Source organism: Cottoperca gobio, chromosome 11 (genome assembly GCF_900634415.1).
Source record: "Cottoperca gobio chromosome 11, fCotGob3.1, whole genome shotgun sequence".
NCBI classification, from domain to species: domain Eukaryota; kingdom Metazoa; phylum Chordata; class Actinopteri; order Perciformes; family Bovichtidae; genus Cottoperca; species Cottoperca gobio.
In genome coordinates this window covers 13617693-13642615 of record NC_041365.1, presented here as the reverse complement: position 1 = coordinate 13642615, position 24923 = coordinate 13617693, and the positions used below count along the sequence as shown (strand labels likewise).

The window sequence follows — 24923 nt, the reverse complement described above, 5'->3', positions numbered from 1 at the left end:
AACCTCCCCCCCTGCCCTTGCAGCCTTAAATGATATAATGTAAGAATAGTGAAATAATTATGCTTAAATCGACTTATCTGAACTGAATCCATGTTTGAGGAATCAAGATTTTTTTTTTTAAAGCCAGACAGCTCATACAGTAATCAAAGACCTAGCGCACCCAGGTGTGCAGCACACCAGCCTGACATGGTTCACGATGATGCTTGTGTGATTTCTACTGTACTTCCTGGCGCCAGTGCTCATAACGAACCAACCAGCAAGCTAATGAACACAGAGACAGAGCCCGGCTCTTAATGAGGTATTCCCAAAAGCTAACAGGCTCGGTTACTCCCGGGGACTGTGTGCTAGATGTGATGCAATATTTTGAGTTAAAGTGCATTCATTACTGTATGACGGCAAGCTGATATTATCTGGTCCCTCTGTGGTGTACAAGTGGAGTGTCATCCATTAGTTTTTCTTTCTGCTTTGCATGTAACAATGACATTATACGATGTAGTAATACAGCAGTGTGCAGGCATACAGATGTAGTTATATAGCAATCCATGGTCATGCATTTCTCCTCCATTAGTCTGGTGTCAGCGAGGAGCTTGTTCATTCTCAAATGTGATAAACCAGAAGTAAGCACGTATTTTGTGACAAAATAACACAACATATCCTTGTGTGCCTTCCTAGCGTGCACAGTCACACTCGTGTGTAAAACAACAGAGCTCTGGAGAAATGTAAACAATACAGCAGCATAATGGTTCTCATCAACCCGTTACATATAAGCAGCTTTTTTCAGCAAACGCTTCCTGCCCAGCACCAAACAGCAGACAGTGTTAGTGACAAGCTGGTGAGTAAAGAAGAATGTTAGGAGTTAATGGAGACCAAACATGAGATAAAATGAGAGGGAATATTGGACTGGCATTCATAAGGTGGACACAAGCAGGACTCAAGTTGAATGCTTCCTTTGCTCTGTTGCAACAGTTTGCGAACACGTCAACCAGACCAACGCCACACCAACACATTATTGATCGTTACTTAATAACAGGAGGGTGCACATTAAGGGAGAATATGTTTCCATTTCATCCAGAGCTTTGATGTATAGCTACGGATCTAATTTCCTCAGGCTGCAAGACAGGTTTGATAAAACTTACTTTTTGTTTGCTGACAAGTTTGCTCACATTTCATCGAAACTAACAATGCAATCGTGTTCCTCCTGGCTGGAAACACCAACCACAAGTACAAGAAGTTGATCTCAAAGTCAAGTAATGTTCCCTTTGGTTCAGCAAGGTCTTTGTGTACAAGGACATTTCTCCAGACTCTCTTGCTTGAAACAGAAGTGTGTCTGTTTGAGATTGTTTTGCCTCCAGGCATATTTGAGTCAACAACATTTACATTGTGCTGAAGGTACAGAAACAGTTGAGTAGTGATGTACTTCATCGTGCAGTGCTTTCAGTAAAAACTGGGACTTGTACGAAGGCTTCAGCTGTGGATAAGATAAGCTTATTACAGCCTGTTATCTGTGACTCTGTATATATATATATATATATATATATATATATATATATATATATATATACAGAGCCTGGCAGTACAGTAGATTAGCAGAGGGCCAAGAGACGAATAGGAGGGAGAGTTTGTGGGGGGAAAAGAAAAACTGGGGGATAAGAGAGAGAGTGGCAGGAAGGGGTGGAAGGATAAACAGGATGTCAACGTATGTACTCAAAGCCCAAACTCAGGTGAGTGAGTGATGGAGGGGGAAATGAAAAGGAGCAGATTTAACAAGGGCACTTACATTGATTCCGTCCAAGGAAAACTCGGAATGGCCATGCTGAGTATGTGAGAAGAGAGGGGGAAGGAGAGGGATAAGGGCAGGAGGAAAGTACAGGTATAGCAAAGTTGGGAAGAGAAGAGAGAGACTTAAAAGAGGGAAGAAGAGATTTGGGACATAGGAGATGTTCTTAAGCCTTAGCCCTGAATTATTGTAATTTGAATGCTTACAGAGTTTAAATTCTTTCTGTTTTCCTCAGAGCTACCAACACGGTACACACTGCATTTGTTTCCCAAACGTCAGAGACATAATAACATATGTTCTGTTGATTTTCATTTGAACAAACAGATCGATCTACTTACGTTAAAGCAAAACTATTGTCTAGTGGAACTTTGAATTGAGTTAAAAATACAATCTTTGTCGTTTTATTAAACTTCCAGGCATTCTGCAGGTATACGTGAAAGACCATTGTAGAACTTTAATTATATTCTGAAATTTCATAATTCATGGTACATTAGTTTCCTAATGTTCAGTCTAAATCAGTTTGTCCATCAGGAGCTCATAAGAACAGTAAGCTTGAGAATCTTTTTTTTTTTTTATCCGAACAGGCACTTGAACCAGTGAACTGTACGGTGTGAGCTGTGTCGTGTGCATGTAAACGTAGATATCACCAACAGTGAAAAAGCTTTTATTTGAGTCTGCTGAGTCATTATGTAGAACATGAGGACAGAGGACATAAGAAGCAGTTTTTGGAATAGGATATAATATAGAAATTGTGTGTAGTTCATATGTTTGCTGCTGTCAACTGCACCATCTCTCTCTCTCTCACTCTCTCTCACTCTCTCTCTCACTCTCTCGCTCTCTCACTATCTAGCTCTCTCTCACTCTCTCTCACCCTCTCACTCTCTCTCTCTCTCTCACACTCACTTTCTCTACTCTCTCTCTCTCTCTCTCTCTCTCTCTCTCTCTCTCTCTCTCACTCACTCACTCACTCACTCACTCACTCTCTCTGTCCAGCTACACTGCCCTGGAATCTTTAGGTAACCAATGGATACCATTCAGCAGTGACCCTGTTGCCAGGGGCAACAGCAAATAAATCTGATGGGTGACCAAACATGGGCACTATTAATTGTGTGTCCTAATATGCATGCACATACATACACACACAGACAATCATGCATATTCATAATACTGTACAATAGGCACAAGGGGAGAGGGGAACATTTTGGAAACTGGACAGACAATTTAAATACACTGCAGTCAAAAGGATTTCTTTTGCCCTTTGTCACAGCGCTTCAAGAGTTTCTACGCTGGCACTTTAAGCTTGTTATCAAATGTGTACCATTCAAAGCCACAGATCACAGCGTCCATGAGAGGTGACACGGAAAATGTCCTAAACATTATGTCAAAGTAAATGCCAAACTTGAGTCAGACTTTACTTTAATGTGTTGGCTTACTGGTTTATGGGAAATGCTAAGATGATTATATTTGACATTATTTTAACCTGCATTTATTTTTCAACGCTAATAACTGGAAGTTGGATTTTATTTTAACTTTTGCTCTATTACTATATATATATATATATATATATATATATATATATATATATATATATATATATATATATATATATATATATATATACATATACATATATATATATATGAAGAAAAATAATTGTGACATTAATTCTTCTGTGCAGGTAACTCATTTTAGTTCAGGGGCCACATACAGCACAATTTGATCTCAAGTGGGCCGGACCAGTAAAATCATAGCATAATAACCTAAAAATAATGACAACTCCAAATGTACCCCTTCGTTTTAGTTAAAAAAAAATACATTCTGAAAATGTTCAAATTTAATGACCTATCTTTTTACAAAACATTATGAACCTGAAATTTCTTAAGAAAAAAAGGTGCAATTTCAACAATATTGTGCCTCAGTTTATCATTTGCACACGTGCATTATAACTTACAGATCACAGTGTATCTGCAAAGGCACAAAACATTTTGTCACAGGTATCTGGAACCGTATTTTACTTAATGATCAAAACAACACATTTTTACACTTTGCAAAGTCATCCCACGGGCCGGACTGGACCCTCTTGCGGGCCGGTTTTGGCCCCCTGGGCTGCATGTTTGACACCCCTGCACTAATGGGTTTAATGAAGAAACAAAAAACTTGGCATAAAAAATCAATTCAGGCACTCAAGTGGGATAGTTAAGAATTAAAAAGCCTTTAATGATACATGCCTGTTCATGCTGACTAGATACACCATCCATACTGGTACACTTGCCTTTCTCTTGTCTCGACTGTATTTGTAGTTGCTTTAAAGCAGGGGTGGGGAACCTTTTTCCTATCAAGGGCCATTTTTTTTTAAACATCCTTCGAGGGCCATACTAATTATTGAACTCATAACCTCTGCAAAACTTTTTTAAGACACAGCCCATTCATTTCACCTTTCTTTTATGCTGTGCAAAAAAGCAACTGTTTTATCCTTGTATCTTTCTGTTTTATCAGAAAACAATCCTTTATTAGTCCCACAACGGAGAAATGTATCTTGTCACAGCAAAAGAACACATGAAGTAAAAAGGCAGTACACAACAATTAAATAGAATAAAAAATAATATAAGTACCAAGTGGTTGATAGAAAATAAAGTGAATATTGCACAAATTATATAACGTGAGTATTGTAAATGGCAGTGATAATTGGTGTGGCAGTGGTGGAATAGTCTGTTCTTGGTGTGGTGGTCTACCTCTCTATCTCTCCATGTTTGTATGTTACGCTCTGCAGAGAGCTGCTTGTTGGGCCAAACTCCGCCGAAGAGCGTTAACTTTATCCAAACGCACTCGTCCTTTCAGCTCGTGCAGTTCGGCATGTTTCGTACTGTAATGACGCTCGAGATTATTTCTCCTGGAAAGTGCGACATTCCGCATCCAGCTTTCTCTTGTTTACACTCGCCACACTGGGTTCACTGATGTCAGTGACAGTTTTGTTTAATATTGTAGTTTTTTGACATGTCGTGACCACGTGACTGACACGTTCCGCTCGTGTTGTGTTCAAGGACCCTGACCACGGCCAGGAAAAACAGTCAGTCGGCCCATTTAAAATATTGCTGTCTAGTTTTTTTTGCAAGTGGATTTTTTTTGCGTGCGTTTTACGAATTACCTCGAGGGCCTGATCAAATGGTCTCGTGGGCCGTATACGACCCGGAGGCCGGAGGTTCCCCTCCCCTGCTTTAAAGAAACTATAAAGCTTCAAAGGGCCACTTTGCTCATAATGATGGATTCATTGTAGTTAACTGGTCCTGTAATACATATCAGTAAAATACCAAAGATATAGACTAATGCTTGTGATTTAGGCTCACTCTCTTAATTCTGATGTCTTGATTTGTTATTTTCTGTCAGCAGAGAAGTGACCACAGCCAACAGTAATAACACATGAATAATACAGATAGATTGAATCAACAGCATTTCATTGTGTGGGAAGATGTTCTTCTTTTATTACACCCTCAATTGTGTGATTTCAGATAAATAAGAGATGGATTTCTACATAAAAATCTAATCTTGCGCAGCTGTAAAGGTGCATCATTCATTTCCATAAGGTCATCTAAAGAAACAAACCAAAAAATAATAAAAATGCTAATACAGTGATAACATGGCTGGTGGAAGATGGACAACCGCATTTGAATGTGACAATAAAAGAATAAGTACAGAAAGCAGCATAGCAGTGGTGATAAAACATTAAGATGGAGCTCGGCCTCTGTCTTTATATTTATTCATGCTTTAATCAGCAGCTGCTGGGCTCAGAGACTCTATAACTAGAATATGTCCATCAATGAATGTGAATATTTTGGTTTGACTTGGTTTAAGGCCTTATTGCCCTGATTAACATTTTTCCTCAGGTGTCAAATACAGGGAAAGCTAAACTGAAAGCTAGAATTAATTCTGTCTTCCTGCAGGCCCCTTTCGCTCTCTCAGAAGCATCGATGTAATATTCATGTCAGAGATGTTTATTTCCAGGACAAGTGAACGAGGAATAAGAATAATCCTCCTCTAACAAAGCAGCCGCTGAGATAGCAGAGGGATTTAGTGAAGCCCTGCACAAGTCACCAGTCGCCTCGTTGGGCTTTTGTGTCAGATACACATTAACAGGAGCAATCTGGGGAATAATTCATTTACCTTAGCAGAACATTACTTAGAAATAACTTCAGTGACATGTTTTTAACTGAACAAACATTGCTGTTAATCACTAACACTCAATGTGTAAAACTCACAGCTGACAGACTAAACTGAACTAATTGAATAATGGTTTATTTAATCTTAAAGCTAATGAACATGCTCAGCAGTGGGCTCGCAGCTTGGTCTGACGCAAATTAATCTTTCAGCATTTAGAATAAATCACTCAGAGATCCGAGGAGAAACCATCTCATTATTATTTATAAAATAATGTATTTGAATATTACTCATAAGAGAAAAGTGCTCAACAACAGCAATTTATTATTTTATGCTGATGAACTATTGTTTTACATTTTAATGTATTCAGTGTAAAAGGGACATGGAGTCATTTATGACCTCTGCCAACCTCTGTTGGTGTCTTGTGGAAAGTCGAACAACTCTAATGTTATAGTTATCTCCTCTTTGCATGGAAGCCGTTGTACTTTCAGTGTTGTTACAATAATGTGAACTGAGAAAACGATTACATAGATATATTGGAGGCATTATAGAATCAGGCCATTAATAAGAACGTTTGGGTTGTGAAATGTCTTCAGCTGGGTTATATTCTTGCTTTATCGTTTTAGCTTTTTAATCCATAAGAAAAACCCCTACAAGGAAAAAAGCTCTGCAGAGCCTATGAACCATAATATGTTTGTTAACAACTTGTTGGGATTTACAACTGTAGCCAACTGCATTGTTCTAATAGTACTTGGTAACATCTTTTACTGCAGATATGTCTTATGGAAAGTGAGAACGCCAACAATGATCCATCAGGTGTGCAGATGTAACATAAATGTTAAAAAACAGATTTTGATTCAGTTAATTTAGAGCTCTTTTGTAGAAGTTGGACTTCTTCAAAAGAGCTCTAAATAAAGCATTAATAAATGATTTCTTAACCATTGGTTACAACTCATACATGCTGTATAAAGTGTGATTTATTCAAATGTATTGTTAAATAAGAGAGTGTACAGCCTTGCTAGCGGCTCTATGAGGTTGTTCTTAGGCAGAGCAGTGCTATAATACAGCATGCTAACATGCTGATGTTTAGCAGGTATAATCTTTAGCATGTTCAGTATTTGCTAATTATCACCAAACACAAAGTACATTTACACAGAAGAGGATCAGTCAGGGAGTCACTAACGTTTTTTACACTACACCCTGAGGGGGACATGAATGTGTGGAGCACATTTTATGGCAATCCATCCAATAGTTGTCAAGACATTTCACAAAAAACAAAACCGTCAACCTCAGATGGGTTCATCCTCTGGGGATCAGGAATGTCAAAATGTCATGGCAACCCATCCAACACTTGTTGAGATATTTCTCTGGACTGGACCACCAACTTTGTCATCCCTAGAGTCACGCTGTTGGCATGGCTAAAAAATAATATTTTTGTCGTGGCCAAACCGTGGAATTACAACATCTGAGTCCCTTACGTGATGATATTTGGCCCAGAAAGACTTTAGACGGCTGGTAGCGGCTGGGAGGCGGGGTTAAAGGACAAGCTATTGCGCCTGCTCTATGGTAAGCGGAAGATCACCGGATGATCTGGGAAATTTGCGCCAGCAGTTGTGCCATTTTGGCGTCACATAGAAACGTTCATAGGAATGAATAGGAGCCCGCCTACAACGTTGAATCTAGTTATATGTATGCATCCATGATCTATCACAGCAGCTGGCCCAGCTAATCTGTTAATCTTTGTTATTGATCAATAACCCTGTCACCCTTTGCAGATACATTGTTATCATGTTGTGCTATAGAGGAGAAAAACTGTACGTATTGCCCAGAAAATGCAAACACAATAATCCCCGGGGTCAGAGTGCAGCTCACATTAATGAATTAATGACTGTGTGTTGGAGCTTTCAATCAGGATTCATAATGGTCCAACGTGTGAGGAGCTGGTAATAGTGGTGTCATCTCTGTGTGTGTGTGCGTGTGCGTGTGCGTGTGTGTGTTATTAAGACAGTTTGCGTCAGAGGTCACAGGATTTGTATTCAGAAACACCCCTCAGTGTGGGAATATTAAGGTCTCCTGGTCAACTGAGGACAAAGAAAACCAGGCGTCCTCACTGTCTCTGTGATGTGCTTGTGCTCATACTTTGTATTCAAATAGACTCCATAAAGTATTTAACAGCTGCGCTTGTCCCTGTAGCCTCACCAACAGTGTATTTTCCTGAATGGAAGTGAGACGCAGTAGCATTGTGCGAGCTGAAATTTAAATCCATTCAGCCACGATAACATTGACGGTCTCGCAGCATTTAACTCTGAGCCCAGCTGGTTAAATCAACTGTTTATGCCGCTGGAAGTCGCACCTTAAAGCATTTTCCCGAAGCAGACAGTTTACACAACAATAACTACCTCTCCATCCGTCCATTTCCCATACCTGCTCAGGGTCACAGGGTGCTGAAACAATTCCCAGCATGCATTAGACCAGATGCAGGGTACATAACTACTTTTTATTGTGCTTATTTTCTTCCTTCTTTTAATAGAATGTACTGTGGATATATTGCACATTGCAGGAGCATGCTACCAATAATTTCACTGCATACAATGATATATATACAGAAAGTGTGTATGTGACACACACTTTAAACTTCATCTTGCAATAATAACAGCTGTTGTACTCTATTTTATCTATCTATATTAGCAAATAAATTACAAACAAATAGAGCTGTGGGATCATCTTGCTTAGAGAGCTAATAATCTTTAAAGAATGCCATTAGTTTTACTGTCACGTAATGTGGAAATGCAGTTTCAGAAGCTATTTACATATTAAAAACATTAAAATTCCTGTGGGAAACATTAAAGCAAAAGGAAAAACATTAAAGAAATCAAATAGTGGTGAAATATCTCGCAGCAGCTGTATGTCTTTCTGGTATCATGCTTCAGAAACTCATTTGAAGTCTAAAGCCCTTAACTGAAGAAAAACACTAATGGCGATACATTAAGTCTTTAATTTAGCAGCTCAATCTCAGTCAGATCTGTTTGTGTTTTTCTATCCTTAAGGTCAGACTTTTGTGAATTTGGATTTGGAAGTATATCCTCAGAGGAGATCTGACGGGAGCACTCAGTATTGATCTGACTTTTAGTGGAACCGCAAACAGGCTGATGTTTCAGCTAATGTGTTTTTCACTGAGCCTAATGCTGCAGGGACGTTTCCTCGCTTAAGTTGACAGCGTTTTAATGTGTGTATGTGAGACCAGCATGATGAGCTCATAACTTTGAATTCCACTTTCATTAGTAAAACAGCAACAGGGAGTTTGCAGTTCCCCGGTGCTGTGGCTGAACTCGAGCTAACCGCTAACTGAAGCTACGCTGTTTCTCAGGGCTGCCGACAGCTAGACGCTCAGAGAAACAGCCTCCTGACAGCTGTGTATAGTAATGTAATCCAATAAACAAACAGACACGGAACATGGCTGTAATATTTACAAGCGAGTCAGACAGCTGTACTTCTTCTCCCTCTGTACTGAGGACAGACTGAAGCTACACTGACTCACTATCACCTCTAGAGGAACACGTGGTATTACAGACTGGACGCAGCGCAGCTAGCTGTTAGCATGCTAACTTCAGTAGATCTCTCTAATCTCTGCAACTCAAAACATAGACGTCTGTGATATAACGTCAACACTGTTACCGCTTCAATTTTTTTTGATAATGTTAGTTCATTGTTTTAATGTTTTAAGTTTAAATTCTTGCATATCTTACACATTGAACCTTTTAAGGAACTTTTCCACCTTTTCTGCTTAGTGCGGTTTAAAAACTGTACTGTGCTGTTGGTTGGGCGGTCCACCACTTCCAGGTTAAAATATCTACATTCTTATGACCAAATACATGCAAAAATAAAGACATTCCCAGTCTAAGATGTACTTTATGTTTAGTGCTAAACTAAGATGATGAACATGGTAAACATTATATCTGCTAAACATCAGCATATTTACATTGTCAATGTGAGAATGTTAGCGTGCCCAAATACTGTAGCATCAAAGCACAGCTTGCTAGCATGGCTGTAGTCATCTCTTTTCTGAAGTTTAGATTTCTTAAACTGGGCTTTTCTGTTAACTCTTTATTTGTTGTTTAACGTTTAGATGTCTCTGTCTTATCTTTGGATGAATGTCGCTCACAGCCTGTACTTTTCTACTTAAAATGTTATAATAAGTGTGTGTTTGTAATGTTTTTAGGTTTCATATACACAGAAAGCAAAAGGAAAGAAGCTGCAGGTTATTTCCAACTTGCTCTTTCACTTATAAGCTGTCATTAATTTAGTAGTAATTTAAACAAATACACCTTTAAAATATTTATACAGTAATGAAACTACTGGTGCATGTCGACCTTCCAACCCTTGTGTAGGAGGAAATATCACTAAAGAAAAGAAAGTAGACGCTAGCGATGGAAAAACAATAAGATGGATGTCTGTATTTTTGTCTTTCTCTCTCTCTCTCTTTCTACTGCTCTCTCTCTCTCCCCAGGGCCCACAGCTGAGAAGTGATACATGGCTCAGTAATAGTCTGAGCCCTGGGGAGAGCAGCTCTGTGGCCTTGGTAAGAGACTATCAACATACACACACACACCTTCACACCCAGTCACGCACAGCCAGTCAGGAGAGTGCAGGCATGCACACAGGAGGACACAGAAGTTTGGCTAATATTTGGCTGATATTCAGGTACACATATGCAGAAGTAGTTAAAATTAATAGTTAAAATTGGTGGAGTTCACATTTAATCAGCTAATATGAGCTTCTAATATTGAGACATATTCAGTAGTTGTCATTAATATTATTGTTGTCTGGCTCAAAAAGCCTCTGAAAAAGCATTTAGATCGTCATGGGACAGAACAACTTTTGAATTAAATGAGATTAGCGCAGTTATTTTAGGACCACTAACCAGTAAGGCAGGGTGATCCACCACACCCTTTGAGTAGGAAAGGAACTGTAATATGTGATACATTACTGCGTTTTAAGAGAAGGGTTAATTCAGCAAACATACAACTGAACAGTTGAGAGATACAGTGCCGTCAGAAACGATTGAGACTCTGACATTTGTTGTGTTTTCTCTGTACTTCAGCACATTCTGTTAATATAAAACAATGAGGGTAAAGTGCTGACTTCTGACTGCTGATCGAAAGATTATCCTAGAAATTAATTGTCAGAACAACCCTAGCCAAAAGTAATCGGACATCCTTCCATTCACTTTCTATACCTGCTTATCGGGCAGGATGGCCTCAGCCTCTTCCTGCTCACATTGGGTGAGAAACAGGGTGCACCCTGGGCAGGTTTCCAAGCTATCACAGGGCTGACACATGCAGACAGAAACCTCACACACCTCGGCCAATTTACAGTCACTAATAATCTGGACTATGGACTGTGAGACGAAATATAGAGCACCTGCAGGCTCGGGAGAAACATGCAAACCCAAAACAGAAAGCAATCTCCTGCTCGCCGAAGGATTCAAACCCAGGAAGGTCCTGATGTGAGGCAGCAGAGCTAAGAAATTGTCTTGGACAAATTAAGATAAAGTGTGTCTTTATATAGTATTAGACAGTTGGTAGTATAAAGGCAGATAAGACATGAGGGGGTAGAGAGACGGATGTGACATGCAACAGATCGACCCGGGGAGTGTGCGGTTATATTGTGTGTGCCAACCACTCTGCCACCAGGACTCCCCATCATATTTAATATTTCAGTGACCGTCTGGGTCTATGACTCAGTGACCGTCTGATTCTATGACTCAGTGACAGCTCTTGTGTTGCTCTGCCAGACCTGTACAGCAGCCAGTTAAGAACATCCCACTGTTTGGCTATTGTCTGTGTTAGAAAGATTGTTCTGTTGCATTGTCTTAAAATTGAGCGACTGTAAAAAGGGCGTCCTAAACACCCTTCAATTAAACAGTTTAAAAAGAAAAAAAAGGATAAATATCAATGCAGCAGAGCCATCATCTTTTTAATTCCATGCATCCTTCTTCCTTACTCCTCCTACATTACCCACAATGCCGACAGTTCTGTGAGATATTCAGGTCCACATATGCAGGAGAACTTCGGGTTAGTTCACATTTAATTCAGCTAAATTCCAGTGTACAGAGACAAAACAACTAAACATATGACACTGTCCCAATACTTTCTGACTGTACTGTACACAAAAGACAACACGGACACACCTTTACACACACACACACACACACACACACACACACACACACACACACACACACACACACACACACACACACACACACAGAGTTTGTGAAAATCAAATAATACTCTCTCCACACAAAGTGATAAATGTTTCCTTTTTCAGAGTTTGGATCTGGGCAACCTTTCTTGAGGCCTGGCCGTCTAACAGCAGTAGGCAGTTCTAGGTGAGTAACAGCGCTCCTTTTATCACCTCTAAAAGATTTGAGGAGACAAGAAACGACACTCACACACCTTCATTTTCTGTGTGGAGACTGTTCAGATATAAAGAGGACAGCTGAGGACAGCGGCTCTGCTGCCTTTTGTATTCTGACACAGTGGCTTTCAGGAAAATGGGAAAATAGATTGAGATGTGCAGAAATGATGGAGGCATAAAAAAAAAAAGATAATAGCATTTTACCTGATCCCCATCTTTCTGTACCGGCACCGCATCCACTGCTGGAGAGTCAAAGAGAGAAAGAAACAGAGAGAGATAAATTAAAGATAATTGTATTATCACTAGTGCTCCAGTAGCTGCAGGTATCAGACCATGGCAGGAAACAAAGATGCAAGAAGAAACAAATGCTTTGTCTCAACCACCCATGATAGGAGAGGCCGGGCGAGGGAAGGAGAAACAGCAAGATAGAGGAGTGAGCGAGGGACACTAACACAGAGAGAGAGAAGGAGAAGCAGTATGTCAAACTGATGTAGGCTTCAACATGCTCGCTGAGGGAAAATGACAACGCTGTCTACTATTTCTCTCTCTCACACACTCACACACCATGCTAAAATTAGATTAACTATCCACACCACGCTTTGGCAGACAGGGCACCACCAGAGTCATGAAGGCCAGAGATTATTCTGAAATATTTGAGGGTGATGAAAGGGTAATCCATTCTGTAAGTTATTATCATAAGTAATGGAATGCTATTTTAATAATTTAACGGTAGTAAAATTGAAAACGGACTGTGGGCCAGCCAGAGCCTGAAGATTTTGATGAGGACCTGACCTCTCCTTCTATTATATGGTGACCTTGAGTCTGACCTTCATAGTGTAATGAGGTTATTCAATGCAACCTGTGAAAGCACACTTATGAAAAGCATTAATGCATCCCTGGTAAATTGTCGTGACAGTATTGTAGTCTGGAAATCTGACGTATTTCTCTGACATCATCTTTGTGTTAGCAGTGAATAAGCAGTCAGTATCGAGTGACGTAGGCGTCTCGTAAACTTCATTTTCAGTGGGCGCACAAGCTGATGCCAGGAACAGTTGATTTGCCATGTTGATCGAAGATGTATTCTTATAATTCTTATATAAGTCGACGTACATCAACCTGTGCAGCTGTGTCGATATCAACCAAGCTTGGTACTGTTTCTTTTTTGCTGTTTTCTGGCTCTTGCGCAGGGAGATGACCCATCGTTAATCCACCCTACAAAGCTCTGATCGGCTCCATTATTTTCCAACTAGGGAAATGACCTTTAAAGAGCACAACTCCAGACCGACAGGGTTTGAGTCTCTTAAAACATCTGAGATTTGGACAGCGATTCAGAAGTTTGTGTTTCATTTTAACACTTAACCTGTTCAGTGATAGTAGTCTGGTATATAGAGTAAGAAAATGGATCTGTTCACTCTTAAAATTGTTGGTGATTGGAATGATGAAATGTGCTATTTTCGATGAGATACTGTATACCTAGGGATGCAACTATTTATATCGGTTGACTGCCATCAGCCTTTTGGCAAACAAGATGACATTCACCAATGACAGTGGCTGATGTTTATCTGTTGTGTCGCATTAATTTTGCACTGGCTAAATGTTGTTTTAGTTATTTGCTGTCAGACTGGGACAAAGCTGGTATACCCAGCTGCTCATTCAGAGAAGAAGCCAATGGCTGCAAACACTGGCAAAATGTAAGAGCACAACAGGTGACGGCGTGGTGCGTATGTGTGGTTTGTTTACAAATAACAATGAAAGAAAACGTTTGCCATGTCTCAGAGAATAATCAGCAACATGCAGTTTGTAAGACATGTTTCTTTTCAGAAAAGCAACCCCACTTGGATATTGGAGGAATTATTATGGAGCTTTTTTACTATCTTTATTCAAGAGCCTGTTTTTCAATTTGAGAGCATGCCTCCTTGATTTCACTTTCAGATTTTGTAATGCTTTCCCCAAAAACCATGCTCTCACACTCACACAGCCCCTGCTTGCACTTAGATGTGCTCTGCCTCTCCTCAAACTGCATGCTTGCACTCGTATATATTGTTGATTGCACAGATTTCCTGCGCTCCAGCTTAAGCCCTTCTCTTCAGGCTGCTTCTGTGCGCCTCTTGGTGTTCTCCTCTGCTCTTGGATTTTTTGTACAGTAACCCTGTCAAAATTCCCCAACCAATAGAATGCCAGCTGTAGTGTTGACCAATGAAATGATCCCGACCTTGTAGGTGCGACCGCAGCAGCACACTACTGCAACAGTCAACAGGAATACCACTCACAATCTATACCATTATACACCACGGCACCCAGTCCTCACTTACTATTGGAAAAAAAAAGCGGAGCGCTACAGAGCTAACATTAACTGCATCAAGCCAGCTGAGATAGAAATAGAGCACTTTTCAGCATGAGTATGTTCAGTTTAAGCTTGTAAGGAAACTGCATTATTAATTACTTCATTACTTCATTACTTAATTATAGCTACAGCGAGGGAGATAGCTTAATGTGTGCAGACCATGGATGTATTAAGGAGAAGAGGCAGTTGCCACCAAGGTTTTAGCTTTCATCAGAAAGCTAATATCTCTCCGCGTGCCGCTGTCAACGAGCATGAACTGACGTTGTTGATGCACGCCATCCACACCAGCGTACGGCAAAATTAAAAAGTTGGCTCCAGTGTAGCTATTAAAGTAAAATTAAAAGTATGGACGCTGATATATGTATATTAACTGTCATTTTTTTCCAAAGTCATATAAAAAGCCAGGGAACTACATAGAATAAAAGCTTGGAGGCGGAAGTGGATAAATGAACCTGGCTAAAGAGTAACCTCCCACATGGGACGCTGTAAAAGTAAAGCAAGCGCACCTACAACACTACACCTGGCATTCTATGGGTTGGAGAATTTTGATAGGGTTACTGTACAAAAAATCCAAGAGCAGAGGAGAAAACCAAGAGCAGACGGTTAACTTATTTATTTATAATTAGGATGTCTTTTTTTCCCAGGCACAGAAGGGGGATAAATAACAACAACAACAAACGCAACAGCTATCGGCCAAATTGTTATTTCAAACATTGGTATCAGCCCAGATTTGAGATTTGCCATGCTTCTTATCACCTACCAAAAAATGTCAAAGATAAAATAAATTTCGACAGAGCTCTGCAAATGTTTGAAAATCAATGCACTTATAATTAGTAATTAGTTGTCTGTGTTTTAATGCAGAAGTTCAATCAAATAATTGAAGTCATTATTTCAAACTAATAGTGTAAAGTTATGACAGTCACTTCCCTTTTTCCTTGTCCCTCTGCCTCTCTTTCTCATACAGTTGTTTCAGTTTCTTGTTAACTCTTTGCTGCCTATCTGCTGCTGCTGCTGCTGCTGCCTATCTGCTGCTGCTGCTGCTGCCTATCTGCTGCTGCTGCTGCTGCTGCTGCCTATCTGCTGCTGCTGCCTATCTGCTGCTGCTGCTGCTGCCTATCTGCTGCTGCTGCCTATCTGCTGCTGCTGCTGCTGCTGCTGCCTATCTGCTGCTGCTGCTGCTGCTGCCTATCTGCTGCTGCCGCTGCTGCTGCTGCCTATCTGCTGCTGCTGCCGCTGCTGCTGCTGCCTATCTGCTGCTGCTGCCGCTGCTGCTGCTGCCTATCTGCTGCTGCTGGCTATCTGCTGCTGCTGCTGCTGCTGCTGCCTATCTGCTGCTGCTGCCTATCTGCTGCTGCTGGCTATCTGCTGCTGCTGCTGCTGCTGCCTATCTGCTGCTGATGCCTATCTGCTGCTGCTGCTGCTGTGTAATGCAGGCCTAAGTAATCAGTAGAAGTTGTCACGGACAAAACGATAAATGGGTTGCCTAGGTTTAATGCAGTTTCAGTTTGACTTGAGACTGAGATATGGGAATGTTCTTTGGGTTTTAGCAAAGTGTTTCTGTACCTTGGACATCCTTTACATCAGGGGCGTCCAAACTACACCCCAACTGCGGCCGCGGTCCATTTTTAATTGGCCCGCAGCAAATTCTAAAAGTTTAATGGCCCAGATAGAAACTTGCGCTTGAATGTTTTGTACTTCTTAGTTCTAACACAGAAACACAGTTTTGACTTGTCAGCTAACTTAAAACATCAAGTGTCAGATAAAGCTTGTGCTTTAGATGTTTACTGATTGCATGTGATGAGAGCACAGATGCGACAGACACGTACAGCTGTTCATTTGTTTTGCCGGGAGTTGACGATAACTTTTGCGTTACGGAAGAGCTGCTTGGTCTTAGGAGTCTAAAGGGCACAACATAATTCGAGCACGAGGACTTTACCACAGAGAATTCCAAGCTTTCCTGTCTGATGTCGATGCTGAATACGGGGACATACTCCACAGTTCTGATGTGCGCTGGCTGAGTCGCGGCTCCGTGCTGCAGCGGTTTTATTCCCTGAGATCAGAAACCGATCTGTTTTTGAAAGAGACGGAGCGACCTCTTCATGAGCTGAGAGACTCTCCATGGTTGGCAGACCTGGCATTTTTAGTTGATCTTACTGGTCATCTCAACACTGAACAAGAGACTACTGTTCACATGAAAGCATTCTGTGTGAAGCTCCGTCTCTTTGAGACACAACTACGCAACTTCAATGTTGCGCACTTCCCCACTCAAATATGTGAGCAAACATTTTCTGTTAACTCTGAACAAAAGCAGGTTGAGAACCAAAATGAGCGACAGCATCTCTGTGATGTCCTTCGTATCTCAAACACCAAACGTACTCCTGACCTGCAGCATCCTTCAGTCCACAGCATCACTGCTCCCACTGAGTGCAACTGCTGTTCCCATTATAGGAGAGTTAAAACATATATTACACAGTATTCATGTTAATAAGCTCAATTTTTCAATACATTTAGTCAATTAAAGTTGATAACATTTTCTAACTAATGTTAGTTGATGTGTTAACAAGTCCCATAACTTATTTGTTTAACAAGCTTGAGATATATCCATCCCCTTTATATAAATAATAATAATAAATAATATGATTTCCCCCAAAACTTCAGCTCTAGACTAGCTTAAAACATGTTGGTGAATTTATTTATACATTATTTGCAAATGGAGGAGCAAGCAAAATATGTTTTCTGGTTCAATTTAAAGATGTTATTCTTTTTTTATTGTTTAACCTGAGTTTGACTCTGTTGTTGACAGTCGTAATCAGCATTTTGCAATGAAAGTGAAAGTCTAATGCCAGTTGTGTGTGGAACACACTGCATGAGTATTACTTATCATGTATATGTTCCACTCCTGGCACACACAGCGTTAAACTGAACACCAAGTATAGCAAAGTTGGTTCATTCTCAACTGTTTTGGGTGATTTAGACGTTACAGAGATGACCAGCCTGCACCGACGGCAGACACTGAAAGTTTTGAGATGTATGAATAACTCTTTTGTCTCCCACTCTGTCTGGTGAGCTGTCCTTGTTGCTCCTGCTATGATTCATTGTCTGCTGCTGTGGTTCACCTGGTTATCCTGGGCCCTGGAGGCTATAAAATCTCTCCCATTAGCTCGTTTTCTGTCTCACTTCCAGCTGGCATCCACCTTGTATGCGTTCCCTTTTTGATTTGGCAGCATTCAGCACCTACTCAGCACACATCCTCACACATCCATGCATTTCGGGCTAAGACAAACAACGAACAGAGAAGCAGCAGATCATCCCATTTGAGAATCTGAAACCAGCAAATATTTGGCATTTCGTTTTGCATTATTGACTTAAATAATTGATAAAGAATCAAAGTTGTTTTTAACTGCTCTCACTGCTGATTTAGATCATTTTCACACTTAATCTTTTGTTGTTTGATTGATTGTTTCTCCTTTGTGTCACAATCTTTCAGCTGTTTTCTGACATTATGTTCCATGTGATTATTATATCCTGAATGTAAAACAAAAGCAGGATAACCAGGAGAAGCAATGTGCACGTTAACGTGGACGATAAAGAATCAGATGAAACCTGTGTTTCTTCTTGGAATCATCTTTTATTGCATCTTTAAGATGAGTGAAAACAACATCTCTATCCAGTATCACCCTTCTAACGCTAAAATGAGATTAATTATCCACACCATGCCTTGGAACAGGGGGCCATGACCTGTATGAGTCAGCGAGGCCCGGGATGTTGAAGGATATTAGATTTAAGTGGCGGTGAAAGGAGAGGCCTCCCCCCTGTTAACACAAATTATAGCCTACATCTCGAACATCTTGTGGTGAGAACTGAGATAAGATTCTGCTTCCCCTCCTCACAGTTCCTGTTGGATCCAAAACTCCACAGGAGATGCTAAAATACTCAAAAGTCAAGTGTTATGAAATTAGTCCAACTTCAGCTACAAATAACAAGTCAAGATAATGGTGCTTACGTAGAAAATTGCTCAAGTTGTTGAGTATCACTCTAAGATTGTTTCAAGAGGGAATAATCTTGAGCTTTCCTACACTCTCATCAGTAGAACAGCTCATTATTCAAAACTTTAAAATCCTCCTTCAGCCCACAACCTCTCTTTCATCTCCCTTTTTGATGAGGCTAATTGAAGTGGATTTAACAACTAAAATCAATAAAGCAACCAGGACTCACTTATCAGTCTACTTCGCACCAAGAGCCGATCTTTCTTATGTATTGTATTCTCGACATATGGTCGGACATCCTCATCGATGTCGTCCACATTGATTTGGTGCTCTCTGCCAGGTCCCACCACCACTGAGGGGAGCGCTGCCAATCGACAGCCCCTAAAAATACCTCAGCCTTCATACTGCCTTTAATGGAGACTTAAGCTCTCCATCTGAATCAATATCAATACAACCCTTCGAGGCAAAGGGTGGAGGGGGAGTTGTTGTCACTGTTCAGTGGCAGAAGATACAGTTTGGAGATGTACTGAATCTTAACGGACAAGAAATGACCAAAGTCGCTCCAAGCTACTGATTCTGCTAACAACAATTACAATGACTTATATTCTCTAAAAGGCTGCTCATTTCTAACATTGTCTGTACAGAAATAAAACACTGAATTAATGCTTTCTAAAAACAGTAACTTTGCATTTCTGGCCCCATGGCAGCAGTGAGGCTGCGCTGCCCCGATATATTTTCATTTCAGGTTTATTTCCCCGGGCAGGTTCACTCAGTTGTGATATTTTTCTCAAGGGGAGGCCTCGTGGGTAAAGCCACAGAGGACATGTTTTAGACGGCAACAGTTTCGGTCCCACTTAATCAAAAAGCAAGGGCTTTTTTCACAAGTCGCCAGTTACTGAAGCACCAACCCAACATCAATAACAGAAATCCATCAGCACAGGGGGTGAACAGAGACAAAAACAGAAAGCAGACCAGAATGCATTGCAGCTACAAGACATGCTGAGGGTTTTTTAACCCGCTCTCGTGGCCCATCGATATTTTTTTAACCTGCAATAACAACCTGCAGGTTTTCTTTGGCCACGTTTTTCAGCCTATTCATTTTCTATAGACACGAGTGAATCAATTGAAGCTCTCAAAGCATTGTGGGATGAAAGGTGACGTGGAACTCACTGGCGATGTTAAAAGAAAGCAGGGGTTGACCGTTGAAAGGTTTTAGCTTAATGTCTGCTGTTTAGTCCTGAACCTCTGCAGGGATTTGCCAAAAGTGAAGTGATTCAGTGTTGGAACAGGAAGTTTAGTCTGCTCCGTCTGAATAGATCATTATTGTAGGTTCTATGATCTTTTTTGTATGTGTGTTGCCCTTAAGATTATAAATAAAGTCATGTAAATTGTTTTAGAAAGTCGGAGAAGGCTTCTTTAATACAATGTTTGCTCCCCAAGCTACTAATAGCTTTGACTTCTCACAGCGAGAAGTGAGATGTGTTGGACCTAATGTAATGCAATTTGTTTGCTTTCAGTGGGTCTTCGCTGTACACGTTTGTTCCGCAGGATAACAATCACTACTGTTGACTTTGCTGCTCAACGTGATTTTTTTTGGTTGAATAAACAACAATGCTGCTGTTTTTCTGGTTTATGTTCAAACTACGTCTACGAGGAAAATGATATCATCAGAGTTCATTTCAGAAACAAAATCTAATTCATTTCAGAGTTGGTAACTCCTCAACACCTTAGTTACACCCACACATGTACACACATGTACACAGACAAACACACACAACACATGTTGCATTACACATTGTTCAGGCCTGACCCAGTGCTTCTGGGGAAGGACAACATTTCCACCAGCTGACTTATTCAACATTGTTAGACATTCCCTCTTCCTTCTCTCTGTCTGTCTGTCTGTCTGTCTGTCTGTCTGTCTGTCTGTCTGTCTGTCTGTCTGTCTGTCTGTCTATCTGTCTGTCTGTCTGTCTGTCTGTCTGTCTGTCTGTGTCTCTCTCTCTCTCTCTCTGTGTTAATGAAAGGCATGCAGTCTTAGTCATGACTCTGCTCTCTGTGAGTACATTTGAGATGCGACCCAGGGGATCCTGGAGGCCATTTACTCCTCACAACACACCCACACGCATGGAGGCACATACAAACTCACACACAAACACACACACAAGCAAGTTAACCACACACACACACTCACACACACCGGAGACCTCTGGAGTTGATGGAGCTCCCTGCCGGAGCCATGGGGGGGGGGGGGAAGAGAGTGAAAGAGACACAGAGGGAAGCTGAAGGCTCTCAAAAACACAGAAAGGGGGAAATGTTGAAGAGATTGATTGATTATTTCATTAAATACTGCAAACTATTTGATAGCATACTAGTAACACCAAGGTCACATCCTGATAATTGACAAACCGTAATGTGTTTTCTAAAGTGTGCATGTATTACATTACACTGCTGTAAACATCATTATTAACAGAGACTTTACGAGAACATTTGAATTACACCCACGAGGATACAGACTCAGAAGAGCAGGAAGTACATTAGCTTCAATTAAGCCAAACCAATGTAAGTGCTACATACAGTTTTTAGTTTTGCAGTTTTTAGTCTGCGACAGAAGATGTGAAGACTTTCTGCTGACCTGATATCAATGGGAGGCTCGTTCCACCCTTTTGGAGCCAGGATTGCAAACAGGCGGGTTTTTATTGACACTAAATTGACGCCCACAGCAACATTGTGTAAACAGCAACAGCTGTCTGGCCCAATAAGTGTAAGTCCAAACAGCTAGCAGCAGCACTGATCACTCGGTTGCCATTTGATAGCAATTTACCCAGAGTTCCCTGCAGCACCTGGAGGACATGCAGCCTGCTTCACAGTCATTACTGTCACTCAGTGTCAGGCGGCCTAATGACCATTTACAAAAAAAAATTAACATTACTGTTTAATGTTTTTTTTGTGATTGAAGTTTGACTTTCTGTAGGTGGTGGCCTCATGGTGGCTATCACTACTCATGCGAATGCTGTGTTCAAGAAGAAAGTGGGTTCAAGCTGATGGACATAGTGGAGCATTTAGAAGCTAAAGACATATTTCCCCCCAGGTGTTGTTGATACCAAAAACAGCTAGAAGGAGAGGGAATATTCAACTTCAATTTGTCAGGTGGCCGTAAGTACGACTCCAAATGATTTTGCTATTTGTCTGCTGGATGTATGAATAGTTTTTACATCCCCCGAGAACTACGAGGGTCTGTGGGACTTATATCTTCCTGTGTTGCATGATTTACCACAGACAATCCTCATGCAGCACAAGATCAAACACGTTATAGTTGTGATATAGTCCAGTTGTTGTTTTTACTGTATCAGGACTCGAAATGTAAGCCATAACAACTTCACAGGTTTAATCAACTGTAATTCTAAATCTGTATTCTGATGGATTCTATAACATGTAATGATCATCTCATGCTTTTAAAATTGTTAAGGCTGCAACTACGACTACAATTTTATTGTCAATTAATCTGCTGTTAGGGTTCAAATTAATAAATGTCCTCAATTATTGAATCCACAACCCCAAAATATTCAGTTTACTATCATTGAAGACAAAGAAGAGCAGCAAATCCTCACAACCGAGAAGATGGAATTACACATTTGACATTACTTGAAAACGATTCATGTATTATCAGATTAATAATCAAACCACATACATTCTGGTGCAGCAGAAGATTTTCCCCACAAATGAGAGTTGGATACTGTGTAATTATGTGACTGGTTTTACAGCCATGACACTGGGGGGGGGGGGGGACTGGCATAACTGATGTGAAAGATGCAAATTCTTGTCCGTTCATTGAACTTGGTAATTAATCTGATTCAGACTGTGATTGTAAATTGTGTTTTGGGAGGCCGCAGTGTAATGTTTGCTTGTTAGACTGTGAAACACGTCTGTGGTGTGGTGCAGTTAGTGCGAGGCTGCTGACCTTTGAGGAAAAGGTTGTTTCTGTTTGTGTTAGTAACCAAAGTCTCTGCTGTGGAGTCGAATAAAAGCACCATCAGATATGAAAGTGAAGGCCTTCTTCTTCTTCATGACCTTACATGTTATATACGGTCATGTGGGTGTAAAACATAGTTAAGCCTATTATAGTACAAACCAAAATAACTTGCGAGGGATGTTTGCATTGGTTATTAATTAATCTGTGTCTGCATACAGTTCAGTGGTACTTCACACTAATAAATCAAAGTAACAGAAGAGAAATCTCATTTTTTCAGAAAGTAACATTTCATCTCAAAACAAACTTCAAAATTATTTCGTATTGCTGCTAAACTTCGCTTCACAAACTGCGGGATTAAAAAGGAACATTGTAATATTTCCTAATAATTTGAAACCGCTACAGTTTTCTTTTTTTTCTTTTTTTGATGCCGTTGTCCTCAGAAAGCCTCAGTGACATTTTCCACAGGCTATTCTTCTGTAGTCTGCAGATTACAAAGCCATCGGCGTAGATGTTGGTGCTGCATGCTCTAATCTGTTTGGCAACGATGCAGAAGGTCTCAGGGAAATGAATCTGAGACATCAAAGTATGACAGAGAAGTGCTGCCTGCCAAACGGCCTGCTGGAGCTGCACGCTTCATTTAGCCAAGAAGAGTTTTGTACATCAGTCAATCTGCTAGACATTTTGGGCAATGTAGTTGTGTTTTTTACTTTCAAACCAATGAAATATATATTTAAATGTGTCTTTGAAAGAGAGATTTATGTAACTCTATGTCTCCAAAGCTACACCAGATATTTATGTAGAAATACACCTGTTTCAAAAAACAGTTCTCCTGAAGAAACGTTGTTACGTGTTCCCGCTCACGTCTTTGGTTAAGAACTGCATTCAATTTAATTTTTGAATAATCTGACACTTTCCTCTTGAGAATAAGGACAGCATCAGTTACAAAACAACTACCTTTGAAGCGGTCATAAAATCCGTTTCTCGATTTATTTATATTCCTTCAGTCCATAATGATCCACTGCAACCCGTGGGCCAAAACCGGCCCGCCGGAGGGTCCAATCCGGCACGCGAGATGACTTTGCAAAGTGTAAAAATGAGTTGTTTTGATCATAAAGTAAAAGCCTTTGTAGATACACTGTGTAAGTTGTAACGCACATGTGTAAATTCTGAACTAATACTATTGTTGAAATTGAACCTTTTTTTCTTAAAACATTTCAGGTTGTTCATAATGTTTTGTAAAAAGATTAAGTTTTAACATTTTCAGAATGTACTTTTTTGTACTAAAACGAAGGGAAACATTTAGAGTTGTCATTATTTACAGGTTATTATGCTGTGATGTTACTGGTCCGGCCCACTTCAGATCAAATTGTGCTGTATGTGGCCCCTGAACTACAATGAGTTTGACACCCCTGTTCTAGAGGGTAGTTATAAAACACTTATTTTGTTGGTAAATCTGGATGACTTGTTGATTAATCTTTTTTTTGTATGAATTTGTTAGTCTAAATAATGTCAGGAAATAGTGAATATAGTCCGTCACAAGTTCTGAGAGGCCAAGACGTTTTCAATTTGCTTAATTCTAAGTTTGACAAGCTGGAACTAGACAGTGTTTGGCATTTTAACGTTGTTAATTCATTGTCTGCCGATAATGAATGGACTAACTGTCTCAGCTGTGTTTCAGCGCTTTGTTTGGTTTCTCTGTTATGAAGCAACACAGACCTGAAGTTTTGGTCAAAATGTATGTCCTTACTGTCATTTGGGTTCAACATTAAAACAAACACAAGACGATGGTGAAATGCACCAGAGGAAGAGGGGACAAAGAGATTGAATAGGTGGATTTGTGCCAGAAAATGTGTTCCATATAAAGTAGTACCTTGGTTTAACTGCTCCACAAGGACTAATACAGCTGCATTACTGCACCACAGGGAGGGATGAAACCGAGCGAAGGAATGAGTGGAACAGTTGGGCAAATAAGGGAGGGAAGAGGAAGTGATTTCTTAGGAAAACAAAAAGGAAGAGAACATGGGTGGATAGGGAGGGAGACGGTGGTAAATGCAGGGTTCAGTATTGCAGGAAGAGGAGGGACGGATGGTAGGGAGAGAAGAAAAGGGCTGCGGTCGACCCAGAAGTATTGTAGTGTGTGTGTGGTCAAGAGCTGGTCGAATTATGTTGCTAAGGAGAGGTGCTCAAATGCTTCCTTTCCTTTAGCAAAGGAAGGACAATGGTTAGGAAAAGACAAAAGACAATTATTTTGACTATTCGACTACAGACCAGGTA

At 40.4% G+C, this 24923-nt stretch overlaps 1 protein-coding gene across 8 annotated transcripts in view; it reads right to left on the bottom strand.

Moving 5' to 3' along the window:
• LOC115015785 (protein FAM131B-like) overlaps nucleotides 1-24923 on the bottom strand; it is a 53821-nt gene that overhangs the window by 14501 nt on the left and 14397 nt on the right. For 3 of the 8 annotated variants that reach the window (XM_029443334.1, XM_029443341.1, XM_029443337.1), the window contains exons 2-3: nucleotides 12554-12591; nucleotides 1778-1813 (exon numbers count right to left, since the gene is read on the bottom strand). In XM_029443334.1, coding sequence (XP_029299194.1) covers nucleotides 1778-1813; nucleotides 12554-12591 — 74 coding nt within the window. The remainder of the gene's footprint in view (nucleotides 1-1777; nucleotides 1814-12553; nucleotides 12592-24923) is intronic. The other 5 variants (XM_029443338.1, XM_029443340.1, XM_029443342.1 and 2 more) reach the window with 3 other exon arrangements.